The sequence below is a fragment of the Microtus ochrogaster genome, chromosome 4, assembly GCF_000317375.1.
Source record: "Microtus ochrogaster isolate Prairie Vole_2 chromosome 4, MicOch1.0, whole genome shotgun sequence".
Taxonomy (NCBI): Eukaryota; Metazoa; Chordata; class Mammalia; order Rodentia; family Cricetidae; genus Microtus; species Microtus ochrogaster.
Window position 1 is genome coordinate 82,563,540 of NC_022011.1, and position 18,785 is coordinate 82,582,324.

An 18,785-nucleotide genomic window follows, 5' to 3' on the forward strand; every position below is an offset into this window, starting at 1 on the left:
CAAGTGAGGGATTTTAAATCTACAACCTTAGGGAAACCATGATCCTGTCCATTTCTGCCTGCTCTTCATGACAAACCAAGTGAGGGATTTTAAACCGCAGACTGCGTTGCTAAGCTCTCAGAGTTGTGGGGAAAGCCTCAAGAACAAGAATGATCACAATGGGTCAGAAACCAAAAGGCCAGCTTCAAGTCATGTTGAGACCTCCCGACAGCAGCCAGGCGCCTCCTGTGGCGACTCTTCACATCTAGGACGTCAAGAGATCTAGCAGTAACAGGATCTGAGATTCAGGCTACCCAGCAGTCAGTCCACACAGCACATTCTACACCACTGGCCTTCTCCGTGCCAGTGTGGTGACTCTTCTATCTCTGCCCACCACACCCCATCCTAAGCTTCAATTCCAGAACACACAAAATGTCTCAGAAACCCTTACCTTTGTCTTCTTTCAGAAAAGAACTCACCCCACATCTGCTGTATCTCCACAGGCTGGTTCCCCTTCCCCCTTTCCCAGCGGAATAAAAAGCGATTTGTGGCTCCGTTGCAGCTTTGCAGTTTATAACTTCCCTCTCAGGGTTGACTCACTGACATCCAAGGAAGAGCAGTTTAGATTTTGGTAAACTCCAGAAGCAATTTTTTTGGCACTGTTTTTCTTCCTGAATTTGGCCTATCAAGTAACCCTCAAGTTCAGCACGAGAGTGTAAACAAGGAAGGCTCTCTGTTCTGTGTGAATGTCATAAAGGCTGTCCTCGTGAACTGTGGCAAGCAGGCAGCCTCAGGGCTACACTGAGGCTCTCCGTGTTTGGGGGTAGACCTTCCAGATGGCACATCTGTGGGCAGTTAGCAGGGTTATGCTGTAACTCTTAAAAACTAGCCTTCTCTTAACTTTTTAAATAAAGAGACTGTACTGTTATAATGAAACAAGCACATGACACAAGAGAAACCAAACAGAACTTGTTTAAAGACAGAAAGGTAATTGTAGTCATGTCATTAGCCTCTGCCCAGAACACGTAGAAATCATGTAAGAGTTATCATTTCATCCTAAGTGTATGTGTATATGTGTATGAATGTATACTATGTATTATGTATGTATATAATATGCTCTCAAATGTCAGTTGAAGGACAGATGTGATCAGCCCTACAAGTTCTATGACTATGTATGGTACGGGAGTTACTTGTTTGGGACTAAGCCAGAAAACATTGTTCGTAATTCCCTATTTCGCCTAAGCCAAGTCCACTTGGCAGTGTAATCCATCCCAGAGGATCAGTAAGGTCACACATAGAGGAACTAAGCAGATGGTAGCCTACCAAGGAACCCCTGATGCAGACCTGTTTATTACATGCTTACGTTTTAGAAGATGGCGACCCTGTTACCTTTCTATGGATGAGAATGCTTTACGAAGGTAAAATGTCTGTTGAGTATAGCACGGACTTGAAGAGACCGAAAGTGGGAAGTTGGGAGGGGACACACATTCCCTTCAGCACCCATTTTTAAAAGTTGTGTGTGTTATTTTGCCTACTTATGGAGGTTCACCATATGTGGCAAGGCAGCAAGAAGGCTGTAACGATAATGTGGGAGGTCCTTCCGTGTATGTGAGGCTTAGTGGTTAATGAATAAAGCTGCTTTGGCCTATGGCAAGGCAAAATATAGCCAGGCTGAAACAGAGTAGGCAGGGTCAAAGAGATGCCATGTAGCTGCCTAAGGAACCTTGCCAGTAGGCCATAGCCTCGTGGTGATATAGACTGATAGAAATGGGTTAAGATGTAAGAGCTAGCTAGGAATACGCTAGAGTCATTAGCCAAACAGTGTGGTAATTAATATAGTTTCTGTGTGATGACTCAGGTCTAGGCGGCCAGGAACAAATGAGCAGTCTCTGCCTACAAAACAGGGTGGCAATCCCCTTGATCCTGCCAATTACACATTGTTGTGAGCAGCTATGTGAAATCTGGGAATCAGTCCTCTGCAAGAACAGCCAGTGCTCTTAACATATCTTTCCCCTAGCACATTAACACACACACACACACACACACACACACACACACACACACACACACACACAGAGAGAGAGAGGGGGGGGGTGTTTACATCAAATAGGCAGTTAACATTTTATTTGAAAGCTTTAGTATTTTTAAGGGCTAAAGATGTACTCAGTGGTAAAATACTTGTATAGTACATTCAAGGTCCTAAGTTTGATAATTTAAATGACACAAAATATGAAAATTTTGTTTTAAAACAGGGTCTCATTGTCTAGCCCTTGTCCTTGAACTCAGATCTGCCTGCCTCTGCCTCTTGGGGGCTGGGGTTAAAGGCATGTCACAATCAGCCTGAAATACTTTTAAAATACATATACTGTGGTTTGTTTTATAAACTCAAAAATGTCTTTTAAAAAAACTCATAAAAAACAATAAAAAAATAAAAATAAAAAACTCATGAATGAGCCGGGTGGTGGCGGTGCACACCTTTAATCCCAGCACTCGGGAGGCAGAGGCAGGTGGATCTTTGTGAGTTCGAGTCCAGCCTGGTCTACAAGAGAGCTAGTTCCAGGACAGGATCCAAAGCTACAGAGAAACCCTGTCTCGAAAAACCTAATAAAATAAAATAAAAAACCTCATAAATGTTAAAAGGAAATTGCTTTATGGGTGATAGAATAATTTCACCTTATTTTTTTCTATTTGTTCAGTACAAGTGTTTCCCCAATAGCAAAGCTCACCAATCAGCTCCTAACCGCTAAAACTTTTCTGTTCTTGTCTCCACTCTTCCCACACTCTCAAATGACCAGTCTTTTTACCCACTCGACTACTCGGCAGGTAGGCGATTCTGCAGCCGAAGGCCAGCCGTGGTGTGTGAGTTCACCCTCTCTCGTGTCAGTCTCCTAGGCAGGTCTCCCAGCCCTGGGCTCCTTTTCCCGGGTTTAGTCCTCAGCTCAGTGCCTGAAAACTCTGGACCTGGATGAAGTTTGTTTTTTCCTGAGGACTCATGCATTTTTCCCAAAGCACTTTACAAATACATATGTAAATGATTTTACATATAAGTAAGAACAAGGCAAGAGACCAATCTTTTCAACCTTAATAAAGGTGAACCACTAACATCAAATTCTGTTTCCAGGATGTCAATTGGTTTCCTGCTGTCACACAAGACTACTTATTTATAGCTCACTAGTCTATTTACACTGAAAATATTTACTAACCTCATAAAACTCAGCTGTAGTTTATAGAATGCCAATCTTTAAAACCAAAATTTCAAAATTCTAATCCAAATATTAAATAAAATGAAACAAAAACTTACGAAATTTGAGACAGTTCTAGGATCTAATCTATAATAAGAATCTGAAAGAAATGCCTATTGCAGTTATTTTTCCCACAAAATACCATTTATTAATTTTTACAATATTTTTGTTTTAAAGTGGGTTGCTTGGTTTAGGGGGAGGGCTTATAAAAGCATACGCTCTTCCCAAGCAAAATTAAATATGTAATACAAGGATAGCTGCTACTATTTTCTTCTTATATAAAACATCTGTTTTTGCTGCTGAGTTTTAAATGATCATAATAAAGGTTAGGTAACAACCTAGGATGCTGCCAAAACACACACACACACCACCCTATCTAGTCACGGATGAAGCAGGTCAAATGGACTAGGTGGCTAGAGGTGGTTCAGCACTTAAGAGCACTGGCTGCTTTTCCAGAGGACCCAGGTTTGATGAGCAGCACCCACACCTTGGCCAACAACCATTAACTCCAGTCCCAGGGGATCCAACACCCTCTTCTGGCCTCCTTGAACACCAGGTACATGTTATACAGAAATACATGCAGACAAAATTCCCACACACATAAAACAAAAATAGTATTAAAAAAGAAAATACCGTTTTTCCAGAACCTATAAAATGGCTCACCAGGCAAAAGTGCTTTCCACAAAATCTTAACACCCTGACCTTGACCTCTTCATCTCTAAATGGACAATTGTTAGGATTTTTTAAAAATTCTGCAAGATCACCGGCGACAATAGGCAGCAGAAATGTTGTAGGTCCCCAAATGGTGGTAGCAGGCCATGTGGCAGCAGGCAGCGGGCCCTGGGAGCAGCCATTCCCAGGCAGAGAGACACATGGCAGACGGGCAGGAGGCAGGGACATGGACACATTGTACAGAATAGGATATTTGTTAATTGAATTATGGAATGGGAAGGAAAGAAGGAGGGAAGAAGGGGAAGAGGAGGGAGAAAGAAGAGGACAGAGTGAGAGAGTGAAGGGGGGAGCAGAGAAGTGGGGAGAGGCAGAAACAGAGCTGCCTCTCCAAAAGGAAGACAGAAAAGAGATCAAGCTCAGGCCAGAAGCTGAAGTGACGAACAATCATAACACCAACCCAACAGTGCTGTCCTCTGAGCTCTACTGTAGCCGTGGCTGCACTCACGTATTTTTTTCCTAAAAAATTTTGTAGCACAAACCAAGTATGGTGGAAGTGATGTGTAATCCCAGCACATGGGAGGCAGAGGGAAGAGCAGCTCACCTCCAGCTACAACCTCAAGGGAAGCCTGAGCTAAATGAGGCTGTCTCAAAAAATAAAAACGCTTACTAGGATTTCCTAATGGACAATACTGGTTAAGAACTATCTATTCCTTTTTATTATTGCATGCACACAATTGTGGCAGCACGTATGTGGTAGGCAGGGGACAGTTTGTGGAGTTGGTTCTCCCTCAACCTCTACAAGGCTTCTAAGCCGAGAACTGAACTCAGGTTGCCCCACTTGTGAGACAAGCACCTTTTATGTACAGAGTCATCTCTGGTCCCAAGAACTATTTTCTATAAAATGTCTCATCTAACATGCTTCCAGCTTTCCTAACAAGCGACTTTAATTAGAGCACTTTCACTATTCTGAGGCCAAAGTTATAAGGTAGCTGACGTTGTGGTGTGTATACCTCCATTTGAAGCACTGAGTGGTACCTTCGAGGTACAGTAGACATCCAGCTCAGTAGATGTACAATAGTAATTACTTGTAGATCAATACAATGTGAAGTAACTCTAGTTATTAAAAAAACTGAACAAACTATTAAAACATCTACAGAGAAATATTCTTGTCCAGTGATAGATCTTTTTTAACTATGGAACTTGGCTTCAGAGCAATGCCTCAAATACTGTTTCTAAAACATCCAATATTCAAATATAAAAACAATAATACAATCACTACATTGGAAGTCAAATATTTTCACCTGTTAAACAAAATATTTAAAGTCCACAAAGACTTTAAGACCATTAACACCTTTCTTCAGGACATTTAGTCTAAATATGCTTGGGAATTTCTAGATCGAAATGTTTTGAAACTATCAATCTTCAATTACTTAAAAACATCTTGGTGCTAGGGTAATTCAGTCAGTAAAGTCTACATAAGCATGAGGACTCAAAGTCTGAGCCCATAAAACCCACAAAAAAAATCCCAGGTGTGGTGGTCCCCAACCAGGGTGGTAGGAACATCCCTGCACCACAAGGTTAACTGACCAGTCAGCCTAACCTAACTGGGAGCCCTGAGACTAACCTCCCTACACCCCCAATTCTCCCCTCCACACACACACACAACCCACCTTTTGATGCAGTGTATGTTTGGTTCTGCAAGCAACCTCTACTTATAATCTTAATGAAAACTATTCTAAAAAATTATTTCAAATTCTTATCCTCAATCTCAAAGTATTGATTTCCAATAAATTCCAAGTAACAGTTCCCTTTTAACATCCTAGGTTTAAGCTTTATTTAGAAAAACTGCCCTCGATTACTGTATGTGCCTAGAGTTGACCAACACACGCACTAAAAATCACAAGTAACAATGTTAGGTTGGGCCTGGATAACAGCTGATGGAAACCTCATCAATAATGTCCACACACAGAAAGAAACAGCCCGCTGTCTTCTCACACTCCTACCTCCTTCCTGTATAGCCATCCCAGGCACAATACTCAAAACCTTTACAATAGCTCTTGCCTGCCATGAATACCACAGCTTGTCTATGTTACCATTTGCAGGAATACCTAAGTAAATTCACAACTCTCATAAATCAAAATACTTTGCAGTGCTTTGTAAAGGAAAGTAGTTTGCAAAATGGCGTTGATAAGTGATAAAAATCAATGTGAGCTAAGAAGTTACTTTTTCCAGTTATATTTAATGAATCCATTTTAAGTGAAAAATTAAATTGCCAGCACCTCTTTTTAAGTAAATATATTTGTGTACAATCCCAGCGTCTGAAATCAAGAATCTTAAAATAAGAGGCCAAATTTAAAGATAAGTCAGACTTTCTTATCCATACCACTGCAGTATTTTAAATCCATTGGACTACAACAAACTCAAAAGAAAAAAAATAGTGTTTTATTAACTACCACACTGTTATAATACACTTTAAACGTACAATAAGGTAGCCTTTCAGTCTGAGGTGGTCTTAAGATAACAAATGAACAGAATCCAACTTCTTGAAATAGGTGAACTGCTGCAGCTATAGGTACATTTAGGAAAATTGTAGCGCTCTTACAAGACCAGCAATGTAATTTTATTTTGTACATTTTTAATTGAAAATATAAACAATAATTAAAAAATAAAAAGAAAATACAGCATAATAAAAAACATACATTTCTCAATTAAATGTATTGGATACATATAAATTTTATGGAAAGAAGCAAAAAAAGGAAAATGGTTGATATTTAAGTGCAGACTATCTAGACAAAAAAATTAAAAAAATATCATAAAGCTTCTAGTTTCTATGACTAATATCCATATGGTTGGAGTATCGTCACTGTGGAAGTGATTTTGTTATGTTTGCATATGTTATACTTTATTGGTAATTTACACAATGGCTTTTAAGGCCCTGGCAGACATGTTTTTTTGGAAACAAGATTAGATTTAAAAAAGAAAGAAAACAATCACTGCTAAGACGCAATACACCTTATTATTATTGTTTTTGTTCTTTTTTTGGTCCTCCAAACTTCAGGAAAAGGGGTAATTCACTAGAACATTTTCTTACCACCCAAATGCCTCAACCTACACATTTTAAACTTTTTAAAAACATCGGTTATATTGCCCAACTTCATTATTGAAAGAATATTAACAAGACATTATTTTGGCAAATTAAATCTTAAACATGGCTTTTCAACAGGATTTAAAAGGTGACTATCCCTAAAGGTCCATGTTAAAATGTAGTTTTCAAAATCTTACAAGAGTAATGCTTAAAATATTGTACAGTTAACCTAATTAAAATAATTAGCTTCAAAATGACAAATTGATAAGCTAAGTAAAGCCTACACTATGTAACATTTGCTTGGAAACTTGATTTGTCAGTTATGCATAATAAAAATTCCAGTCATCAAGAAAATTACAAAAATTTATCATAACATGATTTCTTTCACCCATCAACTTTTTTTTTTATCTTACAATAGATAAATACCAACAGTTTCTCATTTTTACACTAAACCACACAGGATTGATGCATTTGGTTAGACTACCATTCGCATTGTTAAATTCAATTTTCTCTTTATATAACTTGGTAAAATTTCATTTCTTCTAGATTCCAAAAGTACCTACAAAACCCATGCAATTTTACCATTTTAATATACTATGGAATATCATACAAAGTAAGGCATTTCAGTGTCATGTATAACCAAGTTACTGTCAATCCAAAAATTTTTGCACATCAATAAAAAGATATCTAAGAACTTAGGAACAATATTCTTCTCACTACTGTATAAAAATAACCACAATGAATAAGTATTTGTGTAATATTTACTCCATTGTCTCATTTCCAGAAACTGTGACAAGCTGCAAAGGTATTTCAGTGTTGGTAAGGATGTCCTGATTGCTGGTGGCAGAAGTGTTGACAGTTCCTATCCCTGAAACAGCCCCCTGTTGAATATTTGCAAGGATAAGTGTTGTTCCTCCTGCAGTAATCAAGGCATCATCCCTCCCAGCTTCCACAGATGCTAGCACTGTACTGCTAGAATGAATAACTTTTTTATTTTGATGTGTTTTAATATGTTTGGCAAGGTGGTCACTTCTCATAAAACGTTTTGAACATTCTGGACAAACAAACTTCTTTTCACCTGTAAAGAAAAATGAAACTGCTTATTTTTAAATTCACTTTTACAATTAACGATGGTCTCTCCTGAAACAGAAGATCTGGAAGAGCTGGATTGGTCTCATCAGCTGCCCCCTCCCCCCCGTAAGACTTCCCCTATGGCAATAACTCTACCCAAATATTTGGCATCCTTTCCCCTCTGAAACAGCGTTTCTCTGTGTAGCCCTGACTATCCTGAAACTCACGATGTAGATCAGGCTGTCTTCAACTTGGAGATCTGCCTGCCACTGAGTGCTGGAATAAACACATGCACCAAGACTACCCAACACTATTCAAAGCTCAAGGTACTACCTTATAAATTCATGTTCCCTCTTTAATCCATGCCCTTGGGTGAACAAATAACCCACATGTATTTGATCATATTTTTTCTTCTCCATATACATTATTCTTTTTCACAACCTACTGAGGATAAATTCCACTGGGGAAAATTCTATTGGGGGCCATCTTAGGATCTACATTCGATCACTCAATGTTATTATATCTACAACTTTCCCTCCTAACTGAAACAGAAAGTCCTGCCACTCATGTTAGTTTCAAAAAGGTTAATCATATTTTTTATCTTTATAATAACAAGGAACAGAACTAAAAGCAGAGAATCTTATGTGCATATATACTGCTTCATACTCCAATGTTATCTTCTGACATTCAAAGCCAAATTAAGAGTTGTGAAGCAGAGACAACTTATTTGCTTAACCTAATAGAAAAACTGCAAGTAGTCCTAATGTATCAGACTTCAAAATTCACATTGTTTATTTGACCATGCTTCCTTCTACACATCACCTTAGAGCATCAGTTCTCGATTCTTCAGCACTACACACAGAATGATGAACACTTTGATTATTTAATTTTGGCAGAAAATTACATTACGTTAGACTTCAGTTTGAGTCTGACCTATACCCATCTCATACAAGCACCATATATTATGTAAAAAAAAAAAATTAACAAATACCTCAATAAAATAACTTTCCCTCACCTCAGATACTCAAACAGAAAAGATAAAATATCAGAATTTCAGAATAGATATTTGCTAGTATAACAATAAGAGAAACAGCAGCTAATTTTAAATATGTGACCAGAATAAACAGTAAAATGTGGTTTAAGACATTCAACAGTCAATGAAAGCTAACTCAGTATATACAACATAAAAGCCATTCCTCAAGAAAATCTATACTGGCTTTCTTTAGACTTGAAATCAGTATTACTGAGGGCTGATTTTTGATCTAATTAATCAATTTAAAGATCTGATAAGTAAGTCATGCTGAAAAAATGTCTAGCAGCTATAGACTACAATTCATTTTGTCTGTTAAAACCAACTAACTATATAGATTAGGGAGACAGGTCAATGTGTTTTGAGTATACACATGGGCTCAATCCCTAACAGAAAGGGAGGGAGGAAGGCAAGGGGAAAAACATAAAGGTATTAGTAACCTGTGTGTGTTCTTCTGTGCCTTTGTAATTCATCACTTCGTGTAAATCTTTTGCCACAGAACATCCAGTTACAAATAAAAGGACGCTCTCCAGAATGCCAACGTAGGTGCGCTCTCAAATGTGAGGTTTTCCCATAGACTTTACCACATCCTGGTATATGACAAATGTGTTGCTTCTTCTTCCCAAGGTTGGTACCTCTAAAAAACACACAGAATAATATACATTTATATCAAAACATTCAAAACCACTTATATCATCATACAGCTTGAGTTTCAAAGAGAAGATATTATCACCAAGAGAACAATCAGAAACCAAAACCATTTTAAATCTATTTAAGTAGAAATTTATGTATTTTAAACAACAAATTTAATGTATTAATTTTATTCAAGAATTGTCTGAATATAACTATATTCAATAATGATGTAATTAAAAGAATACTTCATACACAAGAATGCACAATAAGCTAAACTATCCCATCAGAATCACTCGCAAATACAGAACCAATTCAATTAACAGTACAGGAAACTAGTTTTATTCAAAGTCATAATGTAAGATAATTTTTGTAATTTTTTATCCAAAGAATACTGTACAGAAATTCATCACATACAATTAGAAGGCAGATAGACAGCTGAAGCAGTTTTAAATTAACATGATTTAAGAACATTTAAGTGCTCCAATGGGTCACACCTAACATACACTGACTTGAAATCCGGTTTTAAGAAAATCTAGCTAAAGCTATGTTCTTAACTCTCCTGGTATCTCACACAAAAACTACAAATCAAAAAAATTATCTTTATGTTAAAATTCTCCCCCCATAAACCAATGCAGCCACCCCAAATTATTCACAGAAATATAACAAAATACCATTTTTTCCACGGTTCAGAATTTTACAATAGACTTAAGTATTTGATACAAAGGACAGTTGGGGAGTCGTGCTTAGATGAGTGAACAGAGGCATCTTAGTCTAAGCAAGAAGAAACCTTTTTGAATCCAGAAACGGTATCTCAATAGCATTAAGCATAAACATTTCTTGACAAAAATTAATTAGGATTGTTACTGAATATATTTTTAAAGCATGACTTTTTGGACATAATTATCAAAACACTGTATAAACTTTACAATGTTTCTCTAAGATTAAAAAAAAAAGGCACCTTTAACCCCTTCCCAACTCCCCTCCTCCCTCAATCTCAATCTAAGTGTAGCCTGTAAACCTTCCACAACTACTAAATCCTCCTGTATACAATCTACCTATCGTTTCTCAAATTTCCCCCACATTTATATTTTAATGTACTCACACTCAGTAGCATGTGAAATTGCCATAGGACAAACAGTGCTAAACGGTGCAGTGCTGGCTGTTAGATGCCATAGGTGTTCTGAACAGGGAGACATCAATGTGGGCTCCAGTAGTTAGAGAAGGCTTCGTGGAGGAGGTGGGTAGGATTTAGATAGAAAGGAGGGAAGGCATTCCAGGCAGAGGAATAGCATAAGTAAAGACAAGGAGGAATCATGCTGTTGTCTCAAGGGCAAGGATGTCATAATCTAACACATTCTAGTTCCTGCTCCAGTCCACCCCCAATTTCTAAATCTCTTTAAAGAGCTGAGTTGAGAAAAAACAGGTTTTTCCTGGCTTATTTTCAATGTCCAAGTCTTGTTTCCATTTAATTTAGCTTTTTAAAATTTGCTTTATTCTTAAATAGATCTAAGAGAAAGAAACAGTGTCTTCACTGGTATTAATGTTGCGTTCACCATAGCAATTTCACAGGAAACCCAACTCAGTTCACTCATGACTTCACACTCCTTTGTTAAGGCTGCCACTTTGGTGAACTACTGTGATTTTATAAACTCAACAGTGTGATTTGACAAATTTAGCAAAACTCAGCCTGTGAGTACCAACAAAATACAAGACTAAACAAATGAACAGCAACAAACACAGGTTCTCAGAAGACTGAGAAAAATGGTAGGGAAAGTTTTTTTTTCCTGTTGAATTATAAAGCAAATGAAAACATAGTCATTAAATATGGGATATGCATCTAAGAAAAAATATCAAGTTGCATCAACTGTATTATAATTTAAGTTAAATGTTTAGCTTGCTGAGGTTCAAATTAGTACTTAAGGAAATTCAACCCAAGGAAAGATCTAGATAGACCAGAGGTATTCATGGCCTATCCTCTGAGGGAAAAGAAAGCTCTCCAAGTGTTTCCATCTTGAACATAATAATGTCCATTATATAGCCCCACGTAACTAGCAATTTTAAATTTCTACTCGTGAGTGTCTAAACTTGCGCCCAATAATTCAACGACAAGACAGCAACACAGAATAAATCTAAATTCTAGACAAAGTTAAGGAAAGATAAATAATCACAGCCTCTTTTGCTTATGATGGCAGAAACGCAAGCTGAAATGCTGACAACTTTGTAAAATAATTTAATGGATTGATGCTTAATTCACACAAAACCCATGTAACAATAATGCCTTTGGATCACTTTGTATTGTTACAATTATTTCTTCTACTAGTGTCTAAAGACTGGTTCTGCTATATAAAAACTGGCTAATTGAACCATTTTAATTTAAATCTATTACTTTATAATGTGAGTGATTTTCCTGCACGTGTATCTATGCACCATAAGCAGTGCTCACAGAGAACAGAAGGTGCTAGATCCCCTGGGACTCCGGTTACTGATGTTTGTGAGCTGCCATATCAGTGCTGGGGACCGAAGCTGGGTCCTCTGGAAGAACAGCCAATGCTATTAACTACCGAGACATCTCTCCAGCCCCTGAAATAATTTCTTTTATAGCTTGCTCAAAAAAGTAAACAAAACAGTTTTCTGGAGCTAAATGAAATTAGATTTCTAAAAATGCTATCTTGCCCATTTGTATATATATTTAGAAAATGGCTAAGGAAAAAAAAAGCCAATATTCTACTCTTTTAAAACAATTAATTTAAGTTGCAGAATGTTCTTAGACTTACTATTTATGTTAATGCTTTTAATAATTAGCTATTTATACAAGCTAAGGATAGAAACCTGTTGAATTCTGTTCAAATCAAGTCTATGAAACTACTACTATCCTAAGAACCTTGATTTGTTTAGAATAAATTATAAAAAGAATGAAGGAAAAAATTCTATGAAAAAAAAGACATTACCTGCTATCATTTCTGGCATACTTTTAGCATCTAAAAGACTAGCTTAATTTTTTGTTAATTGTAAGTGAACTCCGTTACTTATATAGTGCACTGTGCAGACCACTGACAGTTAAGAGTAATGTAGAAAGAACTGAGAAAACATACTTGTACATGGAAAAGTTCACATAAACTAACAGTTCCACAAGACAGACAATTCACAAAATAAATTTTATAAACCTAATTACCAAATATGTTCAACCTCACCAAGCAATAAACAAAACATAAACTAAAATAAACGAGATAATTCTTGCCTATCAAATTTAAAAAGGTTTAAAAGAAAGCAGAAGGAATTGGTCAGCACATGAGAACACAGACATCCGAGACAGGGCTGCTCTAAGTATAGAGGGATATGGCTTTTTAGTAGATAACTCCATTGACCCAGCAATTCTATTTCTGCCAACATACACTAATGAGACAATCAGACAGATGTACAAGGACGTATATGTGAGGATTCTGATGAATCCCAAACAAAGGAGAAAAATTAAATTATATATCCACATACAATACTATACATAGATCAAAAGATAACACAGCTCAGACATGGAAATAAGGCCATAAAAACTTACAAAACGAGAGACATAAACAGATGTTTCTACTTTAAAGTATATGCAGTATTACACAAAAATGTTACAGTGGCTAGATCCTGAGATAGGATTTTGACTTGTGGGGCTTTTATGTGTTGTTCTGAAATATTCTACTTCCTCTGCATTTTTGGAACATGTTTAACTGTCTAAGTAAAGGCTAAGCACTGACCACCATATAGATCTGATGAGTAACTTATTTTGAAAGTGCCTTTTAAATAAAGTACATTTCAGGAAAGTTACTGCCTATCCAGAATTCCACTAAATTATCTAAGGTCATGTTTAGAAGCAGATCCATTGAGTTGGCAATACAATGTAAGGGTTAAAACTCGGGAGTATATAAATGGGTTCGAAACCCAGTTGGTCCAGTTTTGGTTTGTTTTCCTGGAAAACATGGTCTCACATTATAGCTCAGGTTGGCCTTAAACTCTCACTGAGTGCTGGCAATTCTACTTGAATGCATGTGTGCATTTAAGTAATTTTACCTATGTGTGACACATATGTGTCACTTAAGAATACAGTAGCTTTTCCATGTTAGCAGCTATGAGTCGCCTCCCCTTTTTGTGGTTTTCAGGACTCACTGAAAGATATCTCTGCCCTAGTCATTATTGTTGCAAATGAACTGATCAAAGTAGAAATCAACTAATAGGACCAACCAGAGAACTGAAAGATAATCAAGTTTATAACCATGTGCATTTATACAGTTATACTGTTCAGCGTATTTTCATACTTAAAGTAGGTCATAGGCGAAAGGTATTGAAGCCTCTTACGATGAGTGGAGATTTGCTAGCACAACTTTAGCATTCTGTTTTTGCTTTATATATTTCAAACTGGGCAAACAGATACTGTGATTACTGAATCTAGACAGAAATGTCATTATAAAATATAATCCTGCCTGTCTTGTATTTTCCAATTTAACTGCAACTTGCTTGATATCAACACTGCTATCCAAGTTTTCATTTTGCTAAAATCTGACATTTTTCATTCCATCTTGTATAATACTGAACCAATTATTTGAAATGTTTCTTATACTAACATCAGGATGGATTTTGTTGGTTTTTTTATTACCTAAATCTCTTAATAAGTTTACTCTAGCTACATTTAAAGTAATTACCAACCATTTGAATTCATTCTTATAACATTTTTGTCTTAGTATATCTTTAAAAAATAAAAAAAGAGGTAAATCCTACCATGCTACTTTTGAAAAAAGTAAGTCCCCATCATTAAGACCTTTCATTCTCATTTCTGTTGAAAATGGAAATATTCACATTTATCAACTATTTTTGAACTTATTTTTATATAACATTCTGTGCATTATATAGCATTTTTCTCTGTATTTAGGTCAAACTCAATACCAGTTTGCAAACAGGCTAATAAACTGAGGTCTATAAAATTCTATCTGTTATAATCTTTTAAAGACTAAGCAATTTTAGTTTAAAAGGCATTTAGATATGAGAATCTATATTTAGTTGTCTAACTTCTGCCACTCATACAGTCACACGCCCAAAATGATCATGTGATGAATAATTTACCATAATTAAGTGATATGGCATGCAGTATTTTAAACATTAGGATGATATTAGCACTCCTTCAAACAACACATGGTTGATGTGTGCATACCTCCCACCGCCTTCTTTACAGTTGGGACAGGTGCACGCTACCCTCCGAAGTCTTTTTCCTTCTTGATGTTGTTGGTCCCCTTCTTCATCTACCACTTGTACTCGTAAGTGTGTTAGGTCATTGGTATTTAATGTGGAGTCACCACTGAGCTGCCACTCTTCGGGGTCAGGTTCTTCTTCCTTGATTCTAATATCTAAAGATAAAGGGAGGGGCAGCACACATATACATGAGATACGGCTTACTGGTTTAAAAAGACAAACATTAGTTTCAAACTTTTCTCAGTTAAAGTGAGTATAAGAAAAAAAACTTCAACTGTTTATAAGGCATATTCACTTTCCTTTGTAGCTTTATCCCTTCAAAACTATCAATTTTACAGAAGAGGGAACAGGGCAAGCAGCAAAGTTTACTTTTCTTAAAGATCCAGTAAGAAATGTAAACTTCAAATATGCTGTTCATTAGTTAACTGAGGTGCTACAGGGCCAAACCTAGGGCCTCACAGGCCCCCTCTTTTTTCTTGTAGTATTTAATTTTGAGATATGTTATGATTAAGTTTTCCAGGCTAGTCATGAACTTCCTGCCTCAGCATACCAATCATTTGAGACTTGAGGCCTGCAACAGCAGGTCCAATCAATAAATTTAATGACCAATTTAGCCTGGAACATACATCTTTAATATCTTACAACTTGTAGCCATTCTATCTACTTATAGATACCATATGAATGTAAAGGAATAATACATATTCACAAGGCCAGGGATACACCTCAGTCAGTTTAGTGCCCTGCCTCAGGAGCATGAGGATCTAAGTCCCCAATACCCACATAAAAGTTGGGCACTGCAGTACATATATGTCATGGGGGCGGGGACAGTGCAGCACACCAGGGAACACATACAAGTTGAGTGGATTTCTAGAGCCTACTGGCTAGCTAGCATAGACAAATCAGCTCCAGGTTCAGAAAGAGCTTCTGTCTCAAAAAGGAGGATAATCGAGACAGACACCCAAGGTCAATTGTTGGTCTCCATATTCATTCTCTCTCTCTCTCCTTTTCTTCCTTCCCTCCCTCCCTCCCCCACACAGGAGGCCAGCACAGACAGAGAGCATACACCTGCATTCATTTGTATAGTAACATGCAAACTCAAGCTTCAAAGTCAACAGTTACTGAAGTACTTATAATGCCGATGCCAAGTATGAGAAGGTTTCTGGTTTATTATAAACCAGACTGGGAAGCAAAATGAGTATAGAATGATAAAAAGTGAATATAGCAAGAAATCGTGTTATTTTCTTGGCCAAGACAAGGAAGGATCTCTACATTATCAATAATGCATGATTTTCTAGGTGAACCTATGACAACTAGTTTTCTCAACTCAGAAAACTGATTCTAAAAGATAGTAAATGATGATAAAAAGTATCATATACATAGAATCCTTTACGGCAACAAAAACACCCCCAAATTCCTGAAAAGCATATATACAAACCTCAGAATCCTATTTTTGATCTTTATTAATTACTAATACTTTGGACAAAAATAACCTTGAAAATAAAGTATGTAGGGCTTTGGGTGCAGCTTGGTGGTAGTGCCCAAAATTTGGTCCCTAGCATCAGGAAACATAAAAACAAAATGCATATAATTTTACAGTAATGCAAACTTAACTACATAAAAAATATAGGGGAAAAAGAAGAGAAGGAATTCAGGCCTGAGCATTAGGGTGGATATTAGCATCCACAACATAAGAACATATGAATCAATGCCAATCAGTGACTGACAGGGCTGAGAACCAGCTCAGAGGCTAACAGACTGTGTTGCTTTTCCAGAGGAACCAGGTTTGGTTCCTGCCCCAACATGGTGGCTCCAACTGCCTAGAATCCCAATGGCACAGGAGCCAACAGCCTCTTTTGGTCTTCAAGAGTAGCTGCACTCACATGCACACACAAATGCACACATATTTTTAATTATGTGTGTGTACATGTGAATGCAGGTGCCCATGAATGTCAAAGGCATTAGAGCCCCACAGAGCTACAGGCAGTTACAAGCCACCTGACATGGGTACTGAGAATCTAGCCTGGGTCCTCTGCAAATCAGCACACGCTCTCATAACCACTGAGCAATCTCCAACCACCAATACATATGCATAATTAAAAATAAATAGCGTGCAAGAAAGTACTACTAATAACAAGCATAACTGGGTACATATTGTTGCACACATATGTAGTCTCAGATCTCTTCGGAAGCTAAGCAAAAGGTTCTGAATCTGAAGTTAACCTAGTCTACATAGCAAGACTGTCAAAACAAAACCAAGGGCTGAAGAAATGGCTCAGTGGTTAAGAACACATACAACTCTTGCAGAGGACCTGCGTTCAGCTTATAGCATCCACACCAGGTAGCTTACAACTCCTTATGAATGGAAGCCTTTGGCCTCTGCGGGTACCTGCAGTCACATCCGCATGCACATACAAAAATAAAATAACTTCAGTAAAAAAAAAAGAAATATTTTTTTAAAGAAATCAACTTTGTAAATATGTTCAAGAGACATGAAGAAACATAGCAGAAGGTTGGAAGTTAAAAACAACAAGGACTGTTTTATTCTGAGAAACAAGAAAGAGGACTGTGTTTAGCTGCTTATGAGAAATATTCACTTATGTGTTCTTTTGGGGGGCTGTCAAAATGCCAGGAAGAGATGATAATCCCAGAGAGTACCTAAAGATTTAGCTGACAGAGCAATCAACTCTTTCTGTCAGATGAGGGACAAAAAGAACACATTCCCTCATCCAGGTATTCCAACAATTATGAGTCTATGTGCAGTGTGAGTTTCATCTGGTGGATAAAAATTTAAAAAGTGGTATTCTATCTGTTGTTTTTCTATTCTTAATAGAGAATCAGATATTACAGACCTCTCCACATATTAGAGATCATAGACCCTACCCTTTCATATTAAGTGTCCGTCTGTCACATGACAGACACCACATGAGCACTGCGGTTGTACAATGTTCGCTCTAACAAGCTGAATAAGGCTACTTTACAGATAGCATATACACAAAAATAAGAGAATTTTACTAGATGTTCTAAAAATTGATCATGTCATTTAAGTCTCAATTTTCTATGTGTTTACTCAACACCATATGTGATACTGGGACAGAAGAAAAAGCAGGGGCAAGACATTTTAAGAATATATCTTAAAAATACAGGCTCAGACAGGAGGACTGCTCCAAAATACTGGTTTGGAGACCAGTATGAGCAGCACAATGAATTCCAGACCAGTTTAAGTTTCAGTGTGAGAATCTATATTTAAAAATATTTTTAAAAAGAAAGAAATATAATAAACCAAGTGCTGTATCTCAACAACCAGGCGGCAGATGGAGGAGGACTGCTTCAAGTCTGGGGTTAAAAGGCACATGGAGACTTCTAGGCCAGCTAGGACTACTATAAGACTGTCTCTCAAGAAGTAAAGAAAGAGACACAAAGAATATCTACCTATCTGAATATGGACTACTAAGACTTAAAGACCATCAAAAATAACAAGCACACAAAAATAAGGAAATAGATAGAGAGATGGCTCACTGGTTAAAAACACTGGACCCAAGCAGGGCGGTGGTGGCGCACGCCTTTAATCCCAGCACTTGGGAGGCAGAGGCAGGTGGATCTCTGTGAGTTCTAGGTCAGCCTGGTCTACAGAGCTAGTTCCAGGACAGGAACCAAAAAGCCACGGAGAAACCCTGTCTTAAAAAATAAAAATAAAAACACTGGACTCAGGTTCAATTCCCAGCATCCCATGACTCACAAATGTCTGTAACTTTAGTTCCAGGAGTACTGCCACCCTTACACAAACATATATATATATACACAGGTAAAACACCAATACACATAAAATTTAGGGAGGGAGGGAGGGAGG

The 18,785-nt window shown here is 37.2% G+C and overlaps 1 protein-coding gene across 1 annotated transcript in view; it reads right to left on the reverse strand.

The window, feature by feature from the left end:
* Positions 1-6,313: 6,313 nt before the first annotated feature.
* Positions 6,314-18,785, reverse strand: part of Sp3 (Sp3 transcription factor) — a 45,485-nt gene continuing 33,013 nt past the window's right edge. The window contains exons 4-6 of the mRNA XM_013346042.2: positions 14,901-15,093; positions 9,520-9,716; positions 6,314-8,056 (exon numbers count right to left, since the gene is read on the reverse strand). Of these exons, the coding sequence (XP_013201496.1) occupies positions 7,740-8,056; positions 9,520-9,716; positions 14,901-15,093 (707 nt within the window). The 3' untranslated portion in view covers positions 6,314-7,739. The remainder of the gene's footprint in view (positions 8,057-9,519; positions 9,717-14,900; positions 15,094-18,785) is intronic.